Source organism: Simochromis diagramma, unplaced genomic scaffold, assembly GCF_900408965.1.
Source record: "Simochromis diagramma unplaced genomic scaffold, fSimDia1.1 OVJJ01000361.1, whole genome shotgun sequence".
Classification (NCBI taxonomy): domain Eukaryota; kingdom Metazoa; phylum Chordata; class Actinopteri; order Cichliformes; family Cichlidae; genus Simochromis; species Simochromis diagramma.
In genome coordinates this window covers 7955346-7983270 of record NW_024386860.1, presented here as the reverse complement: position 1 = coordinate 7983270, position 27925 = coordinate 7955346, and the positions used below count along the sequence as shown (strand labels likewise).

Sequence of the window (27925 nt, the reverse complement as noted above, 5' to 3'; positions counted from 1 at the left end):
ACGGATAGAGACACAGTGACAGAGAAAGGCACGGGGAGGGATGGAGTGAGACAAAAAACAGGAGGTTTTCAGTGTTTCCTGCTGCCTGAAATGATGGCACAGTACTTTACCAACAGTATGACAGAGTTGCAGCCAGAATTATGCATGTACATTTTTATTAGTATGAGGTGGCCAGAGTGATAATGGAGCCCTTAAAGCAATTCAAGCTCTTAATACTTTAATGGCATCCGTAATGTTCCTGAACAGAGTTCACTGAAATTCACTGCATATATTGCAGGTAACTGTAGAATTTTTAAAAAGTATTTAAAAAGTGGGTATAGCTATATTTTATGGCTGCTTTCTGAGGAATTTCCCTACATAGTGTAATGCTCTAATTTTTAAAGTGCTAAAAATGTTGATTGCATATATATTAAAAGAATAAAAAGGACTTTTGGATCCAAAAACTGTGCAAGAATAAAAGAAAAAGGAGACCAGCGTGAAATGAGAGAGAGTCAGAAAGGTGTAAGACACAGACAGAGAAAGACTGAGGCTGATAGTATGCCCGAGGATTATCGGGCTGATTTGCTGCAGATTTGCCCACACGGACAATTGGATCAAAGGCTTGATCAGGACTAGTGGTCAACCTAAATATATCTGGTAGAGTGAGAGGTTTTAAGATTCAATTTCAGGCAACCCCGTGAACTTGTAGATTGATTTGAACTACTCCAATAATGTCAAACATGTCCAATAATTATCGCTGAACATTTGCAAAGATCCTGGAAAAATCCTGTGCTGCACAGAGATCGTTATGGCTGATCCGACGACTGTGCGTTACCAGTCAGGCAAGCGGAGTTTATTAAAGCGTGGTGTGAGGAAGAGCATACTGAGGCTGATGTTTTGCCTCCATGTGTTCATTGTGATTATTTTGTAAGTGGTAAGTCTGCATAAGTAGGATTGTTTTGGTTTTATAATATTGAAAACATATTATGGTTTAGTTAAGTTTGCCTATAAACTTAAACAAATATTATGTTTCTTCATAGTCTTCATTATTTTCCTAATGTTGTTTTAACAGCGTTGGAGACAAAATCGTTCATTTTCACACCAGCTCTACAAGCCAACATTCTGTTGTTCTGGGTTTTTTTTTTTTTTTATTCAACTTGAAAAACAAGTAGCACACACTTGGGAAAATTACCTAAGACAGAAAATCCATCCAACAACAAAAAAAATAAAAAACCTGAAACTGTGATTTGGTCCTGTTAGAGTTCTAGTTTATCATTATCTCATTGTGCCAGAGTCCCCAGGATGAGTGTTTTCATATCACTGTGCTACAGTGTGCTCTGCTTACTGTCAGTCACCTCACAGCTTCTAGAAAAAAAATGCTCTGCTTGGACATCATCCATCTCCAAACATGTTGCATTACACTGTCACGGTCTAAATATTCTCACAGCAATATTTTTGTATTTGAGGCATCTTTGTTGGCCAGGATGGTTGTAGATTTCAAAATAGATATGAGGCACAAATGTCGTCCAACCATTGTTCGTGCTGTTTGGATGAGTAAGTGGTACTCCATGTTTCTCTATTCCTGATCTGTCTTTCAGGATACTGATACAAAAACATAAATGCACTGGAGTCTAGAATGACTTTGTTTGAGGCTGTATATTTGCAAAATAGGTTTGAGTTTTAAAGTCAAAAAGTGCCGCATACACACAGTGAGCGGGCGAAAGAGAGGAGCAGGGCTGATGAGAATGAGGTTCGAGTGCTTTGACATTGATAATTGTGTCAAAGGAACATTAAAACAAAGTGAAAAGCTTGAGAGTGGAAAAGGAAAGGAGATTTCTGCAAGCGACATTGAAACCATATTGACTAACTCCCAACCCTTTTTTCTTGATCACACTAGTTTGTCCCAGGGGAGCAACTCACCTGATTGGCTGCCTTTCAGGGGCAGGCTACTCTGGTCCGGAGGTGAGCTTGTTTCCTGATAGGTGGTTGCTAGGCAATGGATGTTGGGTATGGAGAACAGACCAGCTGTAATGGATGATTGTGTGTAACTATGCCTCAGTGTGTGTGTGTGCGTGTGTGTACGGGAGACAGAGTTTCTGTGGGGATTGTGTCTGTTTTTGTGCATTTGCATCATTTACTATGTTGGTGTCTTTCCAAAATAACTCACACTGAACAGCACATGTATCAATTAAATGGTGTATGTGTGTGAGTGTATGTGTGTGTGGTTATGTGTGTGTGATAGCCTCCTGCAGGCAGAGGAGTGTAATAACTGTCATTACCAAACCATGGGCTTAAGTCCTCATTTAAAGTCTAAAAAGAATTTAAAGGAGAGCTGCTGCCAGAGCCATAGCAATCATAAAACTGTGCGTGTGTGTGAGCCTTAATGTCTGCTGGCTAGAAAGGACGCACATAGAATAAATATACAGACATGCTTTCAGTTATGAAGGGTCATTTGGCATAACTCTAAGGCTTCCATCTGTTATGCTTTCACACACAAACACACAGCTTAGAATGTATGTATTGTTGCGCAGGCCCCACATAGAGCCTTATTAGGCCTGTTTGTGACTGCTGCAGCTTAATTTAGTCCCCTGCTGGGGGTGTTATTCTCTTCATTAGAATTATCAACAGGTGTACTGGGGCCTTACAAATAAAACCCAGCCTGATAGTGGCGGTTCTACAAGTGTTGGTAATGCTAGTCGGGCTCTAATTCTTGTTCTGCTGCTGTGGTTAGTCTTTAATAGCCTCAAATCCCCCAAGTCCCCTTGAGCTAGGTAACCAAGCATGATGTTGATCAAGCTGAATTAAAAGTGAAATCTTGAATTTTTTTAAACGAGGCGAGAGGTATATAAAATTTAGTCTGCTTAATTGCTGCGAGCTACCGATTTAATGGATCCCTCTGCTGAGCCTTGGCAGATTTTCCCTCCACTTTGAGGAGTCCAGGAGTAAATGAAGGAAGTGCACGTTTGTGTCCTGAATTCACTGTGCCCTGTATTCTGACAGGTGCTATCGTCTCACTGAAAGACCGTGAACAGGTATTTGATTGCTGAAGACAAACAGCATCTCGCAGCCCTCTGCACAATAAATGAGGGAAAGAAAGAACTTAAGATGAACTGATATATTTTCTTGTTCCACTCGGTGTAAGAAAGATAGAAGATGAGCTAGTTTTTGCTCTTCTTAGCCCCAGCTGCGAGTCACTAAGCATCGTCTGTGATTGACAGCCCTTATGAAAGAGAGGGTGAAGTGGAAATTTAACAGATTTCTTTCCATTAATTACCTTTTTTTTAACTGAAACTGATAATAATCAGTCAGCAGTCCAGCTTGAAAACAATTAGCATATTGGAGAGGCTTTTTAAGTTTTGCAAGTGTGTGAGTATGTGTGTGGGTGTTACTATGGCCCTCTCTGCATATTAAAAGTATGATTAATAAACTTTAAATATGTCTACTTAATAGTTCTCGCACAGTGACGTTGATCTGTGTGTGGTGTGTGCAGATTTTTGCAGATGTATGTTCACTGCTCAGTTGGCTGCAAGACAGCAATAAAGCTTATTATGTAGGTAAAAACAGGAGTGGCGAGTTATAAATGAATAAACAGAGCCTGAGGGCAGTTAGAGCTGAAGGACGTGAAGAAGAGAGCAGAATAGAAGAATAGGGCGTGATGAATAAAAACAGTGGTGTGTCAGGGTCACTTGTGTGGAGGCAGTGATAGGTACTGTTGAACTTGCCAACTAGCTGTTTAACGCAGCGCAGATGCACGTGGGCAGTGTGTGAAGTGTTAGTGAGGGAGGGACAGAGAAGAGAAAAATGAATTTGATGCTTTTAGATATCTGATGTCAGCAAAAAAAGAAAAGAGAAAACACCAAGAATGTCACCCATATTTTCTCATCAAAAGAAAACAAAAACATGCTTGCTCACATATTAGCAAGCAAAAAAACACCCAAACCCATAAGGCCGTTCAAGTTTTATACTGGAGTCAGCTGTGACAGATAGACAGACAGTGGATGGGCAAATGGAAAAGAAGTTATAGTCTGTCGAAACATCATAAATTTCTGTTCCAATAAATCATACTTTATTTTTACATCAGTAATCATTACTATAATCCATTTATCAACCATTGGCTCTTAAAACACAATTAGTAGCCTTGTCATGTGTCACAATTAGAGAGATAGTAATTTGTCTGCATTGATCTTCATTTGTCTGACACAGTCATTTAACTGTGGGTAGTTTAATGTGGGAGGATGTAAAACCTCATACAAAAGCAATCCAAAGTGCTGTTCAAGGTAATAAAGAAGCAGAAAAAAAGTTATGAAATGCATATAAACAGGTTGAAATCTATTATGTTACTGTCACTCCAGGGAAAACAGCAGTTACAATGCCTTTGAAATCGTTGTTTCCAAGTGGTGACTACTCGCAGTGGGCTGCCATCTTCAAAGTGACTTTGGTGCATCAAGACGGCAATAAAACTGCATTAAGATGGAGTCAGTCTGCTATCAGTCTGCTATCAGTTTGTGATTGAATGGGTTCAAGTTGGCAATTAAATCTAATCTGTTTGTGTTAATATAGCGATTAACTGTAATAAATTGGTGAAAATTACAATTCTGTTGCCATCTGCTGCCATCTACATAGTCAGAAGTTCACATTAACTACTCACATTCAGAGTCCAGCCCGAACCTCATAGATTTCAAACAGAAATTCAGAAATCTCTCCACAAATAGTGACATAGTTACTGCAGGGGCGCAATTTAACTGCAAAATGACAAAGGTGCTGGGAAAACTTGCTTTTACATACGAATATAACCAAAATACAGCCAGTTGGCAATGAGATGAGTTGAGTCCCCCTGTTGCAGAAGGATGGGTTGTGGATGAGTTACGTTTATTGGCGCAGACTAACTCAGACTGATTGCAATGTGTGGGCAATCTGTCTGTATTTATAAATTAGAATAAAACTTCTGCCAGTCTGTCTGAGTCGGACCTGTTTGGAGACTATTAATTCCCAGCAGGTGACCTGTGCAGTCACCTTGTAATCACCCAGAGGCTCAGAGTGTTGCACTTCTGGGGGTCCCAAAAGTTGAGGCTGCTAACTAGTTGCAATCATTTACTAATTGCAAAAGAATTCAGTGCAATGACTAGGCAGCCATCAATTTTTCCCCATTCAGAAGGAGGTTGCCATCCTATTTTTGCTTGTGTGTGACTGAGTCATTAATCGTCATTTGGTGATTTTCATGAAAGAGTCAGTCAATTCAATTCAATTTTCTGCATTTAAACATATTTTTAGGCTCTCAAAAACATAAAAAGTCTTTATAAAACAACAGTATGGCACCAGTTCTTAATTGTTTATAACACGTACACTATGTATAATAGATCAAACCAGATATTCTGATTTGCAGAAATCAAATCTCACAACATGACAAATGCTATTTTTCTAACTTTGAAAAGTATGTGTGAAGAAAATTAGTATGAGGGAGAGAAACGTGAAGGAAAGGAAACTCTTAGAAGTGAAACCAGAAGGACTGCTGTCAGAGTCACCTTGTAGGAACAGTAAGTGAGTGTCCCAGTGAGGGATGTTTGGTACAAGCCTGCTCAAAGAGGAGAGGAAAGGGGTTGGAGGAATACACTACAGAGTGATGAAGGAGGAGGAGTACTTGGGACAGAGCTCTGACAGATTGTCATTAAGAAGGACAGCTGGCTTTTTCCGTAGTGACTCTTATCATCTTTAATCCACACATCAGATACACACACATACAAACTCGCTCACATTCTAATTTTTCCTTTCTTCTTTTAGGTACCATGGTCTCATTTAATTTGAGATCATTGTTTCAAGACAAACTTCAGCAAATACAAGTGACAGCACAAAAGCAGTGTATGCTAATTTAATAACGCGCTCAGTCAAAATACACATAGAAAGGCAATTATTAAACTTCTTGGCAAATATGAAAGGAAAGACGATTTTTTTTATTCTACTGTGTTTTTTTTTTATCAAGTTTTTGTTTACAAGAAAATTGGAAATTATGCACAATGTATTTAATTATAACAGCATCTGTGAAATGTTGCTGTATTTATTGGACTTCAAAAAACACAGATGTGAACTGCATAGCTAGCTTTAAAAGAAGGTTCAAAACAACATACAATAGATATAATGAACTGCAATCTGCCTCTTAGGCTGCTCGTTTGACTCCCATATTGTGACTTAAATCTCCTGTAATACAGACACTCAGGTTGACTTAACATGATACTCACCCATATTGTAAGCTGAAGGAATTAATCTCTGTAATCATCCCTTCTCTCCTGAGCAACTGTGAAACAGTACACTCCTGGCTGAAGTTGTAGTCAGACAGAACTTCAATTTTGGAGGTAGCACAATTATACACTGGGACTGGATGAAATCCGAGTTCAAACAGGGAACCCAGACAGAGGCAAATGTGCATCCATCGGAACTGAAAATTTTTAAACTTAAAATCTGGAATATCAGCATGGCCCTGGAGGAGTGATGCTTGGACACAATTAAACATGCTGCAAGTACAAGCATGCACACACATCCACACCCCATCAAAGAAGCATAGAGGCATAAATTAACTAATTAAAAACAATTTTGCTGACAAATACAACACCGAAAGTTCCTAAAACTGTGAATGATTCAGTGTGTGTACTTGTATATATTATAACTTTAATGCAGGGAGATAAAACAGAGAAGAAGGAAAAACCAGGAAGAAGAGGAAACGTTACAGAAAGACAGAGAGAGGCTGGGAAAGAAGATGCAAAATCATGAAGGAGTGGAATGAAAATGCATGACAGGGAAAGAATGGAAAGAAGAAAGTGGGAGAGTGATAGGGAAGCACTAGAGCAAATCAAAGTAAAATTAAGTGCATTTACATATTTAGATGAGCGCTTCTAGTCAGCCTGTCTAATTATTTCATCTCCATTTTTCATTTGCACGCTGTTCGATCCAAAAGCAGCAGGCCGTGAGGAAAGTCTCTCTCTCTCGCTCTCCCATTCCCTTCACCATTACTTTTATCAAACTCACTCTCAGCCCTCTCTCCCTCTGACTCTCCACCCCTCGCGGCCGCCTTTCGTTATCCGGGTCATTAACATACGCTTTTTGTCCATTCGCACTTGTTCTTCCTATCTCCCTCACGCCCCCTGCTCCCACTGTCTCTCACCATGTTTTATGCATACGAGGATACTGCCCCACATGTGTCCGAAAGTCTGTGTGTGTGTGTGCAAAGGTTCACTGCTAATGCCCCTTCTACTACCATGTTTTATGCATCGCGTTGTGCACCAACCCAATATTAAACCCTTCAAATGAACTATGTCAGGAGCAGCCAAGCCACGTTAACCTTCTATGACTGATTTTTCCCTCTGTTTTTATGCCTTCTTTTCACACTCCACAGTTCTGTCTTTCTCCTCCCTCACACACATTTCCTTCTCTGCTTTCTTTCCCCTCTGTTTTTGTTTTTGTATATCCTTTCTGACTGTATTACTCACCCTTGCTGGTATAAATGTCTCTCTCCGTCTACATCTACATCTACATCCATGTTTGCATGTGTGCATGAGCATGTGTATTTTTGACTTGAAGTCTTGGTTTGATTTTGTGTTTGTGTGCACCTCTTAGGTAGCAATAATTGTATTTAGGCAGAATTGTGTGTGGCATCCAGGGTATGCATTTTCCTGCTACAGTTTGCATGCAGCACTGTGTGCTTCTTGCATCGTGAATATATGTGTTTGTGTGTGCACGCGTGTGGGTACGTTTGTGCGGACATGCGTGCATGTGCATCTGCTGGCATAAAAGGTTGTTATGTGCTTTAGGTGTTAATTGGCTGCAGAGCTTCGTTAATATTCTCCTTGCGAGCCTGCTCGTCAGGAACAGAGCCGGCAAACTGATGAGTTTGTGATTTTCCTCCAGAGAGACGAAGAGAAAGAGGGAGAGAGAGCGAAAGGGGGAAAGAGTAAGAGTGACTCCAGTGCAAAGACCTGCTGTAAGGTCATAGTGAGAGAAGAGTCGAGCAAGAAAAGGATTGGAAAAACGTAACAGAGGAAGAGAGGGCAAGCAAGGAGGGAGCGAGAGACATACGAGTGAGGAGCGGGTGGAAAAAGCAACAGACACAACAGTAAGAGAGACAGAGAAAATGAAGGGATAGAAAGAGAAATGTGATAAAAAGCCACAAATGGTTCCACTGAGGCAGTGGGTGAAAGGAAAGATTATATCATGCAAGGGAGAAATTATCCCTTTGTTAGGCGTTAGTGAATTGGCGGAATGGGGGCAAAGCTGTTGGCAGGGCACTCCCCAGCGAGCTGGCCCATCGCTGCTCAATTCTAATCACATACACTATGCCACGACAGCACACAGCTAACCTGTACCAGACCCTGTTTACAGCTACACATTCACACTGAAATATACAAAGCCTCTGCAGAGTGAATAAAAATGAAACATCATAAGCTGCAGCCTTGACAGGCTGATATCAACATCAGTATCACATCATATGAACATACCTGCAAAGTAAAGGGCAAGATAGTGAGCTGGTGCATACACATGCAGTCACTGACAGCCATTTGTCACACATGTACATATCAGGGAACAAAGGAGGGTTCCAAATACATAACGCACAAATGTTAGCACATGCAGTGGGGACACAAAGAAAAGAGACTGACACATGCAATGCAGCAGAGAAAACAGTGAGCGGGGAGTTGTACCCTGTCACTGGGAGGTACAATGCCACATGGATAATGAGTGTTACTCCCAGCAGGTAGCAGCGTAGCATGTGACTCATAGCGACACTTGTTCAGAGAACAGCTCAGAGAGTACGTTTTAGAGTTGGCAGGTAACAATGTTTGCATTTATCTTACTCAATGAGAGATAACTGAGCTTAGCATTCTGTAGCGCCACAGTAGGGCTCCTATGGCCATGCATAAAATGTGCGTGTAATGACTTGTTAAACTTAAACTGTGTATCTTTTTACATGCATGACGATGGCAAGGGTCTGGAGGAGATTTACAGAAAGTGCCAGGCTTGTATTGAAAATATCCCAACCTTGCTGGTCAACATGCTTTACACTTTGCTCTACACCTTCTCTTTATCTGCGCAAATGAGAAACCCCGCAGCTACCTTGATTCCTCATGCTTTTTTTTCTGACTGCTAGTGTTACATATTTTATCTGCACTAACAAGGTCTATGGGCTCTTCTTACATGACCTGCATGATTCCAGGTTAACTTGCAAGTGTGCAACTAAAGCTAATCTTTACTAAATGTCATTGGGTTTGCAGACATTACTTACAGGCACTGTAACTCCTGGCATCCAGAGTCTTGTCAAATACCGGGATGCTTTGGTACAATGCAATGCGGTCTTCTAAAATATACCATTTGGACTAATTATTGGTTTGCCAGCTATGTTTAATAGGAGAAGTAACTGAAGCTGAAATGATGCTTACTGGCAGTCTTTCAAGTTGATGAAATCCAACTTTCTTTTACAGCTCAGTGTAAGAAAGTTTTTCTTATCCAAAGCACAGGACTTGGACACCAGTATTCACGATTTTTGCCAAATTCACTTCAGCAAACCTGCAAACTCTAACTATGCTGCACGCTTGCTAAACTGAATACTACTAACTGAATATTTTCAGGAATGAGAATAGATCTGAAGCATGTTTGTATTCTTTTTCAACAAGGCCTTTACGCTGCCTTTACTCGTGTGCTTTTTGTGTCTAAAACAAACATAAAATAGTTTTTAAACAGCATTTAGTTCAGTGGTTTTTAACCTTGTTGGAGGCACCGAACCCCACCAGTTTCATATGCACATTCACTGAACCCCTCTCTAGTGAAAAATAAAATGTGATTTTTTTTTCAAATTCAAGACATAGATATGTTTTTTACTGGTGCACAAAATGAGCCGTGCATGTCACGGCAGAGGCTCTGCCAAACCCCTCAAACCGACTCACCGAACCCCTAACTGGGTTCGGTCGAACCCAGGTTAAGAACCACTGATTTAGTTGTTATGTAAAAATGAATAGGGCATAAGGAGAAGGAACAGAGTGATACTGGACATTTTTATACATACAGTATAGGTCTGAATGATGCCATATAAATATTTTGCATTTGCAATTTAGCTTTGTTCAAAATGTGCATTTTCTTTACTTCTTTTTATAAATTGACTTAATTATTGCAACATAAGTTTGCATGTAGGCTATGTAACTTTGCAAAATGTAAAAAGTACTTGAAAGAACCATACTGTTTGTACTGAGACATTTGATGACTCTGGGGATGTTAAGATGTTCAACTTGATCCTGTGCTTGAATTGGAAGAGCAAATTCATTCACTTCTTTACACATTTTTTATTATTATTATTGTATAGACACCCCTTGAGAAGTGAGTCATAACAGAAGTGAGTTTTTAGCATTTGTGTGAGTGCTTGATGTGAGAGGTGTTTTCTAGCTTTTGTCCAAATCATTTAAGAGTACCCTAATGTGCCACATCATTTGTTTCACAGAGTCATCTTGGAATGCTTCCTTGAAAAATGTTCGAAAAAGAATTGTCACTTAAAAAAACACATTGACAAACTATTCAAGTCAACAAAACACAGGACTGTGGAAAAGCAGAAGAGGAAAATCAAGACATCGTTTTTGTCTGTGTCGCTAGGTATTTAGCATTTCTTGTGGTGTTTTTGGTATACAAAAAGTGCTCACAGGAATTCACAAAAATATTTGGTACGTGCTTAAGAAAACACTGTACTTGTTGTGGCAACAAAATCACACCAGCAGCTGTATTATTGACCAGTAGTTCCACATGCTGATGGTGATTGGACAGTCCTTGGGATACAAGTGCAACTTGAAGCTTGGAAAGATGCATTTTTTCAGTGATCATGATAAAGCAAAGCTTCACAATATGAATTAAAATGCAAGATTCCCCAGAGTTTTTTGTGGAGATAAATTGCAGTGAATTAACCAAAGACTGCATATTTCTAATAAAACATTCAGCTGGCTTGTTCCACTTTAATAGCACCGGGCCATCAACACAATTCTTTATCTTCATTTCTTGCAGTGTGACACTTGAGAGTGTTGTGGCTTAAAATTTGCCGTGGTGGAAAAAAAGTACGCTAAAATTGCCCCTTAATGCTTAATGGGACTAGAAATAACAATAGGATGTCTATATATGTCTACCTGAGCCCTGTTATGTCTTTCCCTCAACTCATAAAATCAGTGAAAAGAGACTGCCAGTACTGTTATCGACCATAAAGTGAGTTTAATCTCAGGGTTAACTATACATACACAAAGCAGAAAGCTACGACAAAGCAGTGTTTTATTTATTTACTCAGAATAGACAAATGTGTCAAGTAGGAAGTATCTGAATAGGCTACTTCCTCTATAAATGTGCTTAGAAACATCAGTGAAATTGGCTCCTAAGGAATACTGCCTCTATAAATGCTTTTAAAAGTAGAGAGGTTTACCATTTTAGGTAGAAAATATCTACTAAAATGCGCAGTCTTTACACATAACCTATTTCCATGCAAACTACGTCATTTCAGACAGCCAGTGATTCAAGCCCCAGTATCGGTTTTGCATTCTTATGAGCCTGTCGTGTTGTGAGCAGCATTGACTTGTATTTATTTGCCAGCCCCCAATGTCAACAAACAGTGAAAATAAAGAAAATCAAAACTTTCTAATCCTAAATTGTGTAAAGAAAGGCTGTTGGTGTCATTCGAAAGCCACCCCAATGATCGGGCCATATTGATCCCTTTGCCCAGGAGTGTGAGGTGAGCTGGAAGTAACCTGAGCTGTGCCTCCAGAAAATGCAGTCACTGATAGTGTCAAATAGATTGAGGAGCTGTGACTTTTCTAATTAGAGTTCAGAGCAAACCCAGCTGGATTAGCTAGTGCATGGCTCTAGGGTAGCTATTAACACCAAGTCAACCAAACAAGAAATCAGAAAGATGAGAGGAGAAAGAGAGCAGAGGGCCAGGGAGAGGCTGATTGAGCTTGTCAGGCCCGATATGAATGTACTCAGAGCTCGGTCAAAATAGTTTTTTTTCCCCTTTTTTTTTTAAAATCAGATACATGACCTGCAATTTAGAATTTCTGATGTTCTCCTTGTAAATTCCTATTCATTTTGTAGTATCTCAAACAGCAGCTGCAAATTGATTTTTTTATTTCTTTTTCATTTTTTTGCGTACACTGAATAAAACCCAGAGGATATTACTCAATCAGGACAGTTCAGATAACATTTTGTTTTTGCGACTTTCTCGTAGTGTAGGGCTTTGTAGCAGCTCATAAAACAAAATCTATAAAGAAAGAAAACTCACACGTTTCTGAATATGCAAATTTAACGTACAAATTCACGTGCCTGTGTTGTTGCCACACTAACAGCCTACTTGAATCTTAATTTGACTTATTTTACCTTTCAGGAATACACCCCCTCCTCCTCCTCACTTTGACAGTTAATAAACCTACAAATTTCATGCTTACATAGACACATATACATATGCTCCACCTCTACGAAGACATCACCACCTCGTGCTTAGGCGCACACATACACTCATATGTTCCAAACCCACTCGCCTCAACCTCAAGGGAGACATAAGAAATAAATTCGACACTTCCGCTTACCCAAGAAGCGCCTTAAGGACAAAGAGAAATTTAATCTCGGATAAGCCTCCCGATAGAATCTCTGCATTAGCCCTCTGCTGCTGGTTCACAGCTATCCCATCAACCCTTACCTCCCACACCTTGGCACAATTCCCCTGCATCCCTCCTCCTCTACACTGATTTTTTTTTTTTATTTCCTCTCCTTCTCTCCCTCCCTTTTCTCACCACTTCTTTTCACTCACCTGCTTCCTGATTTGTCATTAAATTCAGTTTTCTTCACCTCACTGCTAATCTTTCCCCTTTTACATCCCTCTTGTCCATCTCATGCCTTCACAGTCTCTTCCCATTCTTCCGGTGAGGCTGCATCTGTTCCCAGGTGTGGCACATACTGTATATATCTATATTTCTGTTCCTCTCCCTTGTCGGAGAGCTTTAATACCATTGGTATTAAATGCTGGCACGACCTCCTCGGCATACTTAAGCAGGCAGTTGTAAGGCTGTTTGAGTGCTTAATATTTTCAGCACGCTGCTGACTTAAGCCCCTTAAGTGCTTTGGCAACACTTATTCCACGGTGGCACCAATGAAGCCCATTAAAAATTTGATTTGGATGAGAGAGAGGGGGAAAAAGGGAAAAAAAGAGGAAGGGGGATAGGGGACACAATTTGCCATTACTTCCATTCCTTCCGCACACACTGCGACAAAAACAAATACACCCATCAGGGGGTTGCCCACACAGGGACTTTGCAGACTAACAAATACGCACATACTCACCAGTTGTGGGTATGATTTGCAATGTGTTCTTTTTGTCTGTAATCATGTCCTTAGTTAATCTATAAAGTACATTGCCTTGACCCTATTTTGATAAAAGCTCTTGATAAATAAATTTGACTTTATTTGACTTGATGATAGGGAACAGCGTGTTTCAAATTAAATGCATTAAGATGTTTGTAAATACAGCTTGTGGCACATTAGGACTGATAGTTTATGATTAGTTGATTAAGAACAAGTAGAGGTGCTATTATAAAAGCAAAGCTGTGTTGCCTTTCGCATTTTACAGGACAATGAATGTCAAAGACGCGGAGTCTGCTGCAGTTAGCTTCCACTATTGGCTTTGTATTGCAGGTTTTATTGCCAATAGCAGTAATGATAGTACATGAGCTTGAACAAAGGAATTTCATTATACACAATGTGGTGAAACAAAATTTACTGTCAGGTTGGTCTAGCTGTTAGCAATGATTTCTGTTTCATCAGTATAAAAATATGGAGCCGATACTTTTTGATGGGCCAAACTCGCATCAGCGTAACTTATAGTCATGTTCGTTTTTCCTTTCTCCGCATCCAGTTTGAATTACAAAGACAAAAAACACGTACCCACTTCTTGTCAGCAGACAGCCATGTGCATCGCTGCAGCCATAAAAAACGCCCATTTAACATAAAGAGGCACTATGATGCCTCTGTTCGTGGCTGCATGGATAAATTAATGGCTAGTAGATAGTGAAAGGGCTAAACAGTCAACCAAATGTACACTCTTCTTCAGTCAACACTGAACAGTCAAGCACAGTTCACACACGCACACACACTGCCACTGTTTGTTGACCTGAAAGGCATCCATTGTCACTGCTTCCATGCACACACAGACATCTCTAACCTTCACAAAATAGTATGCCAAATATGCAGACACTGATCCCACACTGACACACGCACACAGAGTCTAAGCAAGGAGAGGGAGGCCAGGCTTATATAAGCAAGTGAACGACAGAAAACAGACAGATGGATTTGATCAGCAGTGATAGCACGCTGGGATTATGACAGTTTTCATAGATCAACAGGAAAGAAGCAAAACGAGGACAAGTTGTGGGAACTAACTAGCTTCTGCGGACCAGAGGATTAAAAGAAGAGGACAGAGAACGGGCGCTAGAATGGATAAACTAAGCACGATTTGAGATCAGTTTTAACAAGTGGATAGACTTTGTTTCCATCTGAGTGCTGCAAGGCCTTAGACCTGCCAGACCCGAGCTGCTGGTGTATACCAACACAGAGTAATTTTCTCAGCATCAGCCAGTTGACCAATGAAGTCAGCGCTGTAGGGAAGATTGGCGATGATCCGCTTTCAGCTTTGCCAGGAGTGTCAGAGCAATCGCCGTTAGAGCTCATTGTGTTTGCAGTAGCACAGAGAGTGAGAGAGAAAGCAGACAGTGTGTAGTAATCTAAGGATGACACCCGCACTTTATTCCATCAGATAGTGCTCAGTGAGGTGTGCGGTGCAGCTCGCTGCGCTTTGTCTCTACACTACAAACACACACACATTAAGCACTCACAACTACACACACACAAACACACCAGAGCCACACACTTACACAGACCAACAAGGCATCAGGTCCTGACAATCAGCGAAACTGTGTCTGGACCTTGAACACAGCAGGGTTTGAGATCAGTGTGTTTGAGCGAGAGTGTAACTGGAGTGCACCCAGGCGCCGACTGCAGCCAGTGGAACACGTTAGAAAGGAAGCGTTAGGAAAGCCGATGCTGCATGATTAAACTGTCCGATAACCTGTGATTATTCAGAGAAGTCTAAAATTACCGTGTAAAATCTCTGTCCATTTGCGCTGCAGTGTGTACATGATAGCTCATCTGCAAAGTTCTAGCATCCAAGCGAATAATGGTAGAATTCTTGTGAGGATCACGTGCAAGTCTCCGGGGTAATATAGCATACCAAAATATGTAGCATCTGAATGTAAAGTATCTTACAACAGTTTTGTTTAGTGCTTTGCAAGTTCGTTCTTCTACACAGGGCAAGCACTTTCACTCTGTCTTTTCAGCGCTGCACTCGAGCTCAATGGATTTTATTTAACCTTGGCTATCTCTAGATGAGTTGCAGTAAGATAGTGTCTCAGTCTCTCAAGAGGTCTGGATGGTTTGGTATTAGCTCTAAGGAACATTGACTTCTCTGCCTACTGATTTGTTGGGTGAGAAGTGCTGAAAACCTTGTCTAACTCATTAAAATACAATCTGTTTGAGGATGAACGTTGTTGCCCTAGATTCTTCTGTCCTTAAGGGCATAGCAATGGAGATGGTTCTATTTTGAAAGTTGTAATATTGTCAACACCAGCAGAGAAAATCAGACCTGCTTTGGATGTCAGTTTCTTGTGCTTTATTTGACTGAAATATTGTAATACTGATGGTTTATTTCTCTTAAATAAGTGTGGTTTGACCCAATGGAGACAGGTTGCCTATTTGTTGTTGTGGTTAACTGTGTGGCTCATTATTGCTCAGACCCTGCTATAAGCTCCAAGTGTGACGCTGTAGTATACAGCTGAAGAATTAATTAACCTGTACCTCATTCAGTTAATTGCATAGCTGCCATTACTGAATACTCTTGTTAGTATACGGTCTGTTTGGTACTGTTTGGCATTGTTTTTCTCAGTTTATTGATTTTGAGAATCTCAGACTTTGGTCTCAGGAGACTTAAAGCGCTACAATAAAAAATTACATTTTCTTTAAATTGAACTGAGCCTCTGTAGGACTTTGCAGTGGCAAATCTCCTGCATTACATGGAATTAAAACAATGCATATTCTAAATTCTGTCTAAGGAACACAAGGAGCTATAGTCAACAAATGAACTTTGTTGCTGTAAGCTTTTCTCTGTGTGCATTGTGATATAGTGTCTAAATCGCTTGCTCTATAATTGCTCTGAGCTCTGGCAAAACGTTTGTGTGTTGCGTGCAAACGCTGGCTAGAAGTCAGTCTTGTGTGGCTTTGTTGCTAAGGTAGTTTCTTTGCATGTGCTTGGATGCTGTATAGCACAGTTTGTCCTCATACAACAACAGTTAGCATGTGCATTTGTTGGCATTGTTTTTGAGAACAAATCCAAGTGCATATATGTGTGTGTGTGGACTGGTTTGTCAGTAGCAGTGCAGGCAGGGTCACAAAGGAGCCATTGATCAAACAGTCACAGCCACACACACACACACGCGCATTTATACATACAAACACAAGTTCTCAATACACAATGAGGCCTGTCCGAAGCTCTGTCCTCTGCCGCCTCCTTCCTGCTCCTTACTCTCTTGCTCTGCGCAGCCTAGTTCTGGTCCTGCTCTGCATCACTCGTAAGTCCTGCACTTATTCACATGAACTCACACCCACATACTGGTTAAATGAAATGCGCACAGTTGTTTCTACTGCTACTCACTAAGTAAGTCAAGGAAGCAAGCATTTCATTTTCACTTGTAAACACTCTTAGTATAGACAGTATACATCAGTGTAATTTACATTTTAACTCCCTGCAGATATTCATCCAAATGTTGTATAAAAAGAATAAGTCATAAGTAATTGGTGTCCAAATGTGCAAAAAACTAAAAATTCCAAGATTTGACCAAGGGACAGTAACACACAATGAAATCATTTTTCAGTGTACTGGTAATTATACTGATCAGATGCAACATTGCAGCTAAATTGTGTACGACCCCATTGTGCTTCCAGAACAACTCTGACCCACTGGGACATGGAGAAGGTGTCGTGTGGGTGTTAGCATTGGATCCTTTGGGTCTTGCGGGTCGGGGTTACCCAGTGCTTTTGATTATGTTGCTGCTCAGCCTAATTTAAGTTTGGTAATTGCATCTAAGGTTAAAGAGAGACAAAATGAAGACAAGCATGTATCCCCATGAGATGAAGAGACTAGGGAATAACTTGAGGACTTAAGGAAAGCAAATGAAACGTAGAGAAAGCAAGAGTGTGGTTCAAGAACCTAATGTGAGAACGTTAGACCCACAGAGTATGAGAGAATGGTGCAAGAGTGAAGTGCAAGAGACAAATATTGAGAGAGAGCCAGACTGACACAAGGAAAACACGATTTGGCCAGACAGACACTTGTACTGTATGTGAGGGAGGCAGGGAGCCGCAGAGGCAGAAAAAGTGAAATGGAAAGACAGAGATGGAGAACAGTGCACTCTGTGTGTGTATGGAAGAAAGACAGAGATGGAGCGGATGGTACAGAGATGAAACAAGACACTAAAAGACCTCAAAAAGAGTTGCATGAGATTGAGATTTGAAGCCAAGAGATGATTGATTGAACACAAACCAGAGCAGTAGATGAAGTGGAGTGAGATCAGCAGTAGAGTTGCTGCTGTGCTATTAATACCTCCTGTCATTATTATTATGAATTTAAAGCAGAGGAGATGTTGTTTCCCTGCTACTCACTAGTAAACAATATCCTTTTCCCTTCATTTAAAAATTCTATTACTTTTGAAGAGACATTAATAGTGATGGTACTATGATGGACTGTAGAGGGGGTCTTGGGTTGGGGTAACAAGTGGGGAATAATCTATATGGAGAAGGAGTTTTTGTGTTGGCAGTCAGCTTTTGGCAGTCGGGGTTTAAATTTCAAGCCAGCAAAGCAGTTTCGAGTTGTGCCTTCAATGAGCATTCACATACACTCTCTCGCATGCGCCGTTTCAAAGGAGTACGCACACATGATTTTAAATACATGCACATATCAGTGCATTCTATTTCCCACACATACACATCCATGAGTTTCACACATATGATATGCACAATATACACACACCAAAGGAAAATTTTGAAGGGGTGTTAAAACCAGTGCTTTTGGCTGTGTTGAATCTCCAGTGTAGTTGCCGTGGTTGTAATAGCCTTGTAAATTTCCTTTAAGCTGCTGTTGGGGTATGTGTGGTGGCCATTGTTGCAGGGTTGTTGGGACTGTGACAGACTCGGGCCGTAAAACGCTGCAGAGTAGATAGAGCTAACCAGCTTTGGCTGTCAGAAAATGTGGGGAAAAGGAGGGGAAAGAAAAAAGAGAAAGAGATGGTAATTTGTGAAGCATAAGAGGAGGTGAATAAGGGAGCAAAAAGAGTAATGGGATGAGTGGACAAGGGGAGCAGAGAGGGCTCAGACAGATACAATTCAGTGGGGGAGGAATGAAGAAGGTATGGGACAAGGCAGGGATGAGGTGATTGAAATACGCTAAAGGGCTAGAGAGACCTAAAGATGCAAAGGTCAAAATGAGAAATGTGTTGAAAGGAGGAGAGGAGGTGTGAGGGAAAAAAAGGGGGATGAGAGCAGTAAAATAATAAGATTTCAGTGCAATGGAGGATGGAGGCAGTGTGACTAGGGAGCAAAATCTGAATGCTAAAAACGGGGTTTGAAATATGTAAATAAATGAAAGTAAATGTTTCTAATGAGAGGTCAAGAGTGAAAAGAGACAATTTTATGCTGATTTGCTGATTAGCAGTGCAGTTCTAATAGTACACCATTGGTTGATGGATGAAATGAGGTCTAAAGTTTCTGCTGGAGAGAGAGAAAGAGAGAGAGATTAAGAAAAACACAGAGAAAAAAAAGAGGATAGGATAGAGGGACAGGGCTGAGCTATATGACAAGTAATTAAGAGAAGAGAAAGTAGAGAAGATGAAAGAGGGGAAACTGAAAAATTCGGCCTCTTGCTCCACTTATTTTTGTTTTGCCCTCTTGTCCCATTCACTCCTCTCACTTTTTTCTGTCTTCCCCTTGCTCCTTCTCTTCCCCTCTCCCCGCACACTATAAAAACAGCATGATTATGCTGCAGACTTGAGCTGCAGAACAAATCACATTTAGGGAAGGAGAGTGTGGAGATGGAACCAGCAGAGAGGCAGGAAAAGATTCCCACTGAGTCACAAAAAGAGAAAGAATGAGAGAGATTGCAAGGGGAATGAAAGCATATTGGAGTTCAGAATGAAACTATTGCAAAGCCACAAAAAAAAACTACATGAAGAAAGAAAAAGAGAGAGGGAGAAAGAGTTTAGAGACCAGAGATAACAGGGAAGATTTAAAGAGAAAAAAGTTGCAAAAATTCTCCTGAGGCCCAGGAGAGAAGCGGAAAGGGGACCTTTAGGACAGCATTAATGAAGAAGATGCATGATGAACGATGCAATAAAAGATAAGGGAGATGAGAAGGAGAAAGAAGATGGGCCGAAAGGAGAAGGAACGCTGAATGACGAAGAATCAGGGATTAGATAAGGCAAAAGGTGGGGAGGAGATGGATGGAGAGACTCTGGGTTTAAATAAAAAGAGGAAAGAGGGAGATGTGAGAATGAGATTAGACAAGAAGACAGCGGGAGGAGAGAATTATGAGCTGTGGGTGAAGTAAAAAATCGGGGACAGGGTAGTACACTCAAAAACTGAGAAGAAAGTGTGAGCTTAGGAGGGGAAAAGAGGACTTCAGAAAGGGACTGAACAAAGGTAATGAGAGAGACGACAGCGAGATTTGTAAAGGATTATGTATTATTTATGTACAGGGAGAATTTTTTTTCTTGGAACTGGATTTGATTGGCAGAGTTCTGCCTCCCTGTGAGATAAAGCGATAATTTTAGACAGGGAAGAGAAAGAGGGGAGAGGGAACGGGAGAGAGTTGCGGGTCTGCAGTGGGAGGTTTGGAGTGGAAGAACGTCAAAGTCAGCTTTTTCATAGAGTCGGAACGCTGCAAAACTCTGTGATTAACCTAGAGCAAGTGTTCGTACACACATGCTCATAAATATACACTCACGCATATAAACACTGCACACTTCATTTGCATACATACCGTAGAAACCGACTTGCCTCGCAGACTCACGGGATAACGCAAGATAAAAATATGTACATCCAGATGGGAAGTGATGGAGAAGTTGCCAAAGGACGAGCCCTTATGAGTGGAAACTATGAGCTGCTGTTATTGTTTTAATTATAGCAGTAACAACATCAGGGGTTATGCATTGTAGTCTACAGCACCAGTTCCCTTGTAAATCCGTGACCAGCATGCAAAGAAAACACAAGCACTTGGCCCTCGTCCAGTTGAAAGATAATGACAGATAATGAATAGGGAGACAGTGACTGCACTTCTTCAAGGATACATGAGGGCTTGTGTGGGGCAAATGGAGACAGTTCATCTCTTATGTGGCTTGTCTTTCTGTTCAATCTTCACCTTTCTCCACCTTCAAAGACATGGAGAGAGTGAGTTAAGGGGAGAGTGATACCAAGTGAGAGAGACGCAGCAAGGCCGTAATTCAGCCTGCTAACCCTGCACCAGTGAGACAGTTTCTAGAATTTACCGTGACCAAGGGTGAGCCAGCAGTCCACCTGGCTGCCTCCCAAATCCCCTTCTTTTAGCTCTCTACACCTCCTTTCATCCCCTCACTCTGTCCCACTACCCACCGGCTCCCTTGGCTAATAACTCACCCTATTGTGGGACCATTAGGACGGGTCCCTTGTCTTATGAATTTGCCTGCCTATTATTTATTTATTTGTTTATGTATTTTGAAATGATGGCCCTTCTTGGATGTCTCCTGCCATAGTAAATAAGGGCTTCTATTTTCTTTTCCAGGGCTGTGACAGCGGGGGCAGTGGCATGGGAAATGATAGGAATTTCACTGCTATAAAATACTGCCCCCGCTTGGTTGGAGAGAGAAGTGATTGTTTTTGCTCCCCATCCAGTTTTATTTATCCACTGCCATAACCGTCAGTGCACTACCATGATATCGATTGCACTCGCCATTCTCTCTTAATACGAGTCGACGCTTGTGGAGTATTTTATTATGGGCACAGATTTTAATGGGGCCGAGATTAATACCTCTGTCACAGAGGTTGATTCCCTCCCCCTCCTTCTCATTCCCTCTGTGGATTGTACCATGCTGGTGATCAGAGGCACAGGCTCATGGCCTTGATGTGAATGGCAGCCTATAAAACCTACAGTCAAACTAAAGTGCTGTACCCAGCTGCGTTACGAGCGGGAGTTGAAGAATATGCGTCATCTCTCGCATATTTCGTCCAGCCCCCACCAGCTGCATTATTATACCCGAACCATCACTTCCTAACTCCCTGCTATCATTTCCTGGTTAGAGCCCTCATTCCCCGCCATCTCTATATCCCTCTGCTCTTTCGTTCTCTTTGCTGAGATTGATCATACACCAGCATGCAGCAGGTGTTTCTGGGTGGCATCTCTCAGAAAGCAACTGCGGATGTCAGTCATCACTGATGCATAAGCCACTAATGAGTTTTAATTTTTATTTTTCTTTCCCGCTTTTCTTTGTGCTTTACCGCCATCCCACCACAGCTAATTTTCTTTGAAGAGGTGACAGCTGTCAGGAGAAGTGGGTGTACAAATGGACAGCTAATTAGTTTCTCTGGCCTCAGCCCAGAAGCAAACTTTTGACCACTTTCTGTCTTGCTCTTAAGGGCACGCTTTCTGTTGGTTCTGATGGGTCACTAGTCACGCGCAGACCCGGCACTGTTTTTGTCAGGATGCGCAGCAGCGCTTTTGCAATTACATCTGTTTAAGACAATGGTGGCCAAGCCCAGTTTCTATGGTGATGAGTAATAACAGCCATTAGAAAAATAATTGGGATGGCAGTGGCAGGCCCTGATGGCCCCCGATATGAATCACAATATTGATGCAGAGAATGAGAGCAATAATGACTACAATTAGTGGTAATTGTCAAGATTTTTTTCTCCATTCCATAAAGTATTAGAGTCTCCTTTGTCTGTATTCCCCCTTGGTTTCTTTCTGACTTCAGTTCAATATCCACTGTGTCTCTGTGTTTCCCCTGACGTGATGAATGTGTAGGCTTTGAGTATTTCATTAAAAAAGATTATAATCAAAGGGGGATTAGATTTGGATGAAGTTCCAGGGATCAGATGATGTCAAAGTAGCTTAATTGCAATATGTTAACACCTGCATATGCACAGCCAGTGCACACACAGACATGCATGCAAAACCTGCTCAGGACACACACTCTGTTGCAGATATAGACATTTATTTTGGCCCAAAGCAGTCAAGTCAGCAACTCCTACTACAGCAGCTGCCGTCTGTTTGTCTCACAACATTTCTTGCTTTCTGAAGGTGTTTTACAACGCTCAGAGACACTGCTAGACACAGCGGTGAAATATATATAACATTGCCGTCTTTATCAGTTCTTCTCATTGCCTGCTTCATCACTGTGTTTCAATATTGGTGTCGTTCTTCCTCTAAATCCTCCCCGCAGCCAACACATTGCCAGGGAGAGAGGGAATGCAAATGGAGATGCAAATTGGTAAATACTAGTTTTGGAGGCCCAGCAAGCTGGTACTCTCTTCAAGGCAATCACATTCCACTCCTGGCTGGAACCATATGACTAATTGCTCCGCAAATCATTTGAATTCAAACGACGGCTCTCAGTGTCCATTGTGCTCAGCGGGAGGTGTGACTCAGCCGAGTCGTGTCAACAGCCTGACCCACAAACATGGAGGGTGCAACAATCAGAGCATAATCAACCTCCTCATTACTGACTCTTGAGCTGTCAGCAACATCAAAGAGGCTCCCTGCTATTTCTCAGCCCCCTTGTCTAAAAATATTGAGTTGGAGGAGCCAGACAAGTTTGTTTGAAAGACTATGTAAGACAGTTTTTGGGACTGTGAAAGTCACTTTCCGTGCACACGTGTTTGTGTGTCTGTGCTCATTTGTTATTGCGTACTTTTCCAACCACGTGTACATGAAAGTGTCCCTATGAGAACCATTTCATTTGGATAATGGAGTGTAATCAGTGGGTTTAGAATGCACCTGGTAGAGAAATGGCATTAAGAATGTGTGAAGTCCAATTAAAGCTCCCATCCTGGTTTCATAGCTCGGCACTTTGGCCAATTACAGACTTGTACAATAATGCTGCTGCAACTTAAACTGTTCATATACACACAAGTAGTGACAGGGCAGCAGTGTGGTCATCTGTTTGAATGAATTTAAGTTGTGTGCACATGTGTTTGGCTGTCTGCCACCAGGTTTGTGCTTATGCATGGCCATTCAAGCATGTATCTAAAGCCCAAGAGACAAACAGCCACTTAAAGATGTAAGCGTTATCTGTTCAAATGTGTTTGTTGATGCATTCTGTTAGACTAGCCCAAAGCAATGTGGGTGTTGTATGTGTGTTTGTGCATGTAAAGAAACGAATAGCAGTAATTATAATCATCCATCTTATTATCGTATGAATGCAGTGCTCGAGAACCTTCTTTTACCTGTTGAGTCCTTCGGTGGCTTCTCTTTTGCTCTCAATCGCTTTATCACTTTATCTCTTTCTCTTTTTTCCCTCCTCTTCAACATTTATTTCATTATTGTGTCTGTGTGATGAATAGCAAGTAAATGAATCATCCTTTAAGTACTATATTTTAAAAGATTCAACCTCAAGAGAATTGAACAACTCTCTATTCCCTCAATCTGTTTTCTTTTCTTTTCCCCTTCTTTCTTCTGGATTGTCCAACCTCTGTATCACTATGTTTACGTCTCTCTTTCTCTCCCTCAGCCCATTGTCAGGCAGTGCAAGCAGAGAATGTAACAGTCTTGGAGGGGGGTACGGCTCAGATCTCCTGCCGCCTGCAGAACTACGATGGATCAATCGTGGTCATCCAGAATCCCCGCCGCCAGACTCTCTTCTTCAACGGCACGCGAGGTGTGTATCTGCGTGCACGCTGGTCTCTGCAGACAAACCTAATTTATCCTTGTCTATGTATTTGCCTTCGGTGACATTTAAAGCGAGCCTTTTAGACACATTAGCAGTGACTCACCAACACTTTCATTTTACATTTTTCTTCTCGCAAACGTCCTCATTTTCCCTTTGAAGTGATTTCACATTAGAAAGTCAGCTAACCACCACGTGAAATTAGGAGATGGGTTTACTGTGTGCCCTAACAGTGTGACTACTTATCTGTTTTAAAAGCACAGTTCGAAGCTTTCTGCATAATCCGCTGTTAACCCCAGTGATGAGATCAGAACTTATTAAAGTCCTCATTAGAGCATGGCCTTGACAATCACATGTTTTTTTAAATACAGCTTTATGGCAAATTATCATTGTAACCAATATTTTAATGAAGGCAGAATTCACTGAGGGCCTCGGGGTAGGCAAACTCTACCTGTTTTTTTTTCTTACTAATTAAGGGCAGAAGTTGCTACCTTAGCCAGATTTGCAGCAGAAATGCTGCTAGGAAACCTCTGAGCAAAAGAACAGCGATCAAGGATATTAAACATTGCTTTGAATTTTGTGTGTAGCAGCTTAATTGAACCAAAAAATGTGTTATTTATGCACTACATAATCTATGTGATAAGACATTAGTTTGGGCTTAAGGCTACAGTTTCATACTGTGGCTTGTAAATGTTCACAGTAAAGGGGAGGATGGTGTATGTGTTTAGTTCAGGCATATAAGACACCAGTAGCCTGGTCTCCTCCGAGCTGAGCCCTCTTCCTTCAAGTCAAACGCAAACAAGTTCTCAAGGAGAAAAAAAAAACAAGCACAAAACACATAGGCACTGATCAGTAAAGAGGAAAATATCCGTTTAACTCCCTTATTTAGTGAGCTGGATTTAATATTAAAACCAAACAAACTTTGAAAACAAAATCCTATTAACCAGCTAATCAGCTAGCTGCTGCAATCTCTCAGTAATGAAGGGCCAGCACAATTGTGTTCACAGATGCTTGGTTTTGAGCATACATGACATTATTATGCACAGGAGTCTCCACACTGCCACCACCGCCGCCCCCGCCAAAATCACATCAAAAGCACAGTCTGCAACAAGCGTAAAAATCATCTCTGTTTGGAAGAGCAGCCAACTAGAAAACCCCAAATCCCCCAGCAAAATCACTTGCTCATCTTTCATCCAAGGAGCTTTCTATTGTGAAAACTTCTCAACAGTGTCTACTTTATTGAAGATCTACATACCAAGATCCAATTCTTTCCTTCAAGTTGCAGAACACTCGTCTCTCTAGTGCCTAGCTACTCCAAGAAATATGTTTTGATTACTTGTTATTTGGAAAAGGATTTTTTCGCTGCTGTAATTGCGTGACAGGTGATAAGACAGATAATCTGTTTGCTGAGCTAACTTCATTCAAGCTGCTCTTGATGACTGTTTCTGAGCGCCTGAGTATCGTACACATTAGCATTTAAATTCCAATCTGCAACTCTTGCTAAGTCAATAATTCTGAATTCTTATCTGAGCATCTTAAAATTTGACTTTTACAAAACATTGTGTTTGTGCATTAGACAGTCTAAGGTCCTAATAGTTATTTTAATGCTACTGGCAGTTTCACGCAGCTTTAAAGGTTTAATAGTTTGTTTTTCAGTGTGCAGTAAGTAGGTAGAAATTGTAAAATGCTAAAAGGAGCTTAATGTCAAAATAATGAACGGCCAATAGATCACGAGCTGATTTTCTTGGTGAGGTGGTACAAGGTGCAATGCTCAGACTTTTTAAAACCCTTTGCTTTTGACCACAGTAAAAAGGAGACTCTTATACCTCAAAGTTGTAATTGCAGTCATCTAGTGTGATATTTATATATGTGAAAATTTGCACTTGAACACATTTTCAACTTTCTAATCATTAAAACCTGCAGTTCTTGTAATTACATTGATCCGACAATCAACACTCCCACACTCCCCACAGGAACAGTCTGCAAAATAGCAGTCAATGAAAGTTTTCTGAACAGAATGCAAAGATGAGAGAAAAATCAGTAAAAACAAAAATCAGTTGCAGGCGTAGTTTCACCGTTCACAGGTGCAGCACTCCAGTGCTTTTGTTCCACACACTTAGCCTTCACTTGTTAGTCACCTCGATCACGGAGCGGACGTAATTGGGTAGTTGAGGTTGCTGCTTTGGGAAACCTTCTCCCCCCAATTCTATCAGATCAGCACGCTGCCGGTAAGTTCCATTAAGTATTTAAACAGAGTCGCTCCGTCTGCTCTCCCACGAGGCTTGGACTTGCACCCTTTGGAAAGCATGATGAGGCCTAATCAAAACGAGGAAGAAGAAGCGGTTTGAAGGCTCAAATGAAAGAGAAAATGAGAAAGAAAGAAAAGAGTGAGGGAAATGAGAAAAGGTGCTGAGGGTTAAGAAAAACACAGCCACAGAGAGAATAAGGAAAGGGAGGATCAGTTGCTGAAGAAAGACACAGCATTAGGAAGTGCTCCAAAGTCTAGCAAAGCTATAAAGCATTGATGGCTTCCCATAACTAATTTGGCTCCTGTAAGAACAAAAAAAAAGCCTCATTGTGGACATTTTCTGGGAGTGTAAATTGCACCTCACTCTGGCTCTCGCCACCTCCACCATTTCTTCCATCACTTCCACTCTATTGCCCATCTTCCACCCAGATTACAGGCTAAGAAACTAAGACCTTTCTCTGCTGATGTATTCCACACTAGCTGCCCAAACAGAGCTGCTGCACTAAGTGCAGTGAATTAGACTGCCTGTTTTGCTAGTGAGCAACTAGTCAGGGGTGTTTTTTATGAGATTGTGGGGACAGAGAGCTATAATAGAGCAGTAGAACTAACTAAATGGACCCTTTCTCCGTAGCGGTCCATATCTCTCTTTCTCATCTTATTGCCAACTCTCCTCAGCATGCAAATGAGATAGGACAATCATGGTGAACTTGGACTTGAACAGAAGTCTGACATTTAGTTGCCATTTAGTGCAGAGAGGGGGAAAAAGATTTACCTGTCTGCAGGGAATGGCTCTCTAACAATGCTCTCATTGCCATCCGATGGAGGGGAAATTTTAGGGGTGGGGTGGACAGATTAGTGTGGTGTACCTCCACGAAAAGTGGACTAACTCCATTGCCCCAGGCTGCTCTCTTAGTCTCCTGTGGATTTCTGCCTTTATATTATTTTTCCCTGCCTGCTGCATTATGTAGTCTATTTTTCTCGTTTTTCTACATCCCTATTTGCTCTCTCTCGCTCACACACTCACACACACACACAAGCATGCACACACTCCCGCAAAGCTAATATCTATACCGTAGTGTCTGTTCTGTGTTGTAAATTGTCCTGCGAGATGGCCAGGCCAAATCCAACACAAAGGAAAGAAGAGAGGGACAGAATAAAATAGAGATGGAACATGAGGGAGGTTTCACAGCCAAGTCAATACAAAGTGAGTCTCAAAGGTATTTATGAGAATCTATGGACATGAAACTACTGTCAACCACAGACTGTTATTGGTGTTATTTGTCATTATCAGCATTTTTCTCCCTATTGATTGTACTCTTTCTTTGCTAACAAAGGAAAAGTTGTTACATCTTCATTACTCCTCATCCCTCATGTCACTGTCCTTTCTTATTTTTCTCCTTTTTGGATTATATGGTTAGTAATTGTAGCTTATTGGTCTGAGATTCGGGATTGGCTTTAAAATTGTTGCCTTTGATGCCTTTTGTTATTTTCTATTGTTTGACCTACACAGTATGTTATACACAACTGTAGTATTCAGCACGTATCTCTGACTCAAAAGTTTGTGCCTCTGAATTTAATATCTTTCCAAAAATGAAATAAATAGCGTGTTTCAGTTCTTCAGAGAAAGTAAAAACAATAATGATTAAAATCTAATAAGACAAACAATAAAAATGCCAGACTCTAATTAAGC

General features: G+C 41.1%; 1 protein-coding gene across 4 annotated transcripts in view; it reads left to right on the top strand.

Moving 5' to 3' along the window:
* The window catches only part of cadm4 (cell adhesion molecule 4), a 156909-nt gene that overhangs the window by 97869 nt on the left and 31115 nt on the right, over window positions 1-27925 (top strand). Inside the window, exons 1-2 of one of the 4 annotated variants that reach the window (XM_040030303.1) lie at window positions 962-16649; window positions 23832-23978. In XM_040030303.1, the coding sequence (XP_039886237.1) occupies window positions 16553-16649; window positions 23832-23978 (244 nt within the window). In that variant the 5' untranslated portion in view covers window positions 962-16552. Of the gene's footprint in view, window positions 1-961; window positions 16650-23831; window positions 23979-27925 lie in introns of those variants that run through there. The other 3 variants (XM_040030301.1, XM_040030304.1, XM_040030302.1) reach the window with 3 other exon arrangements.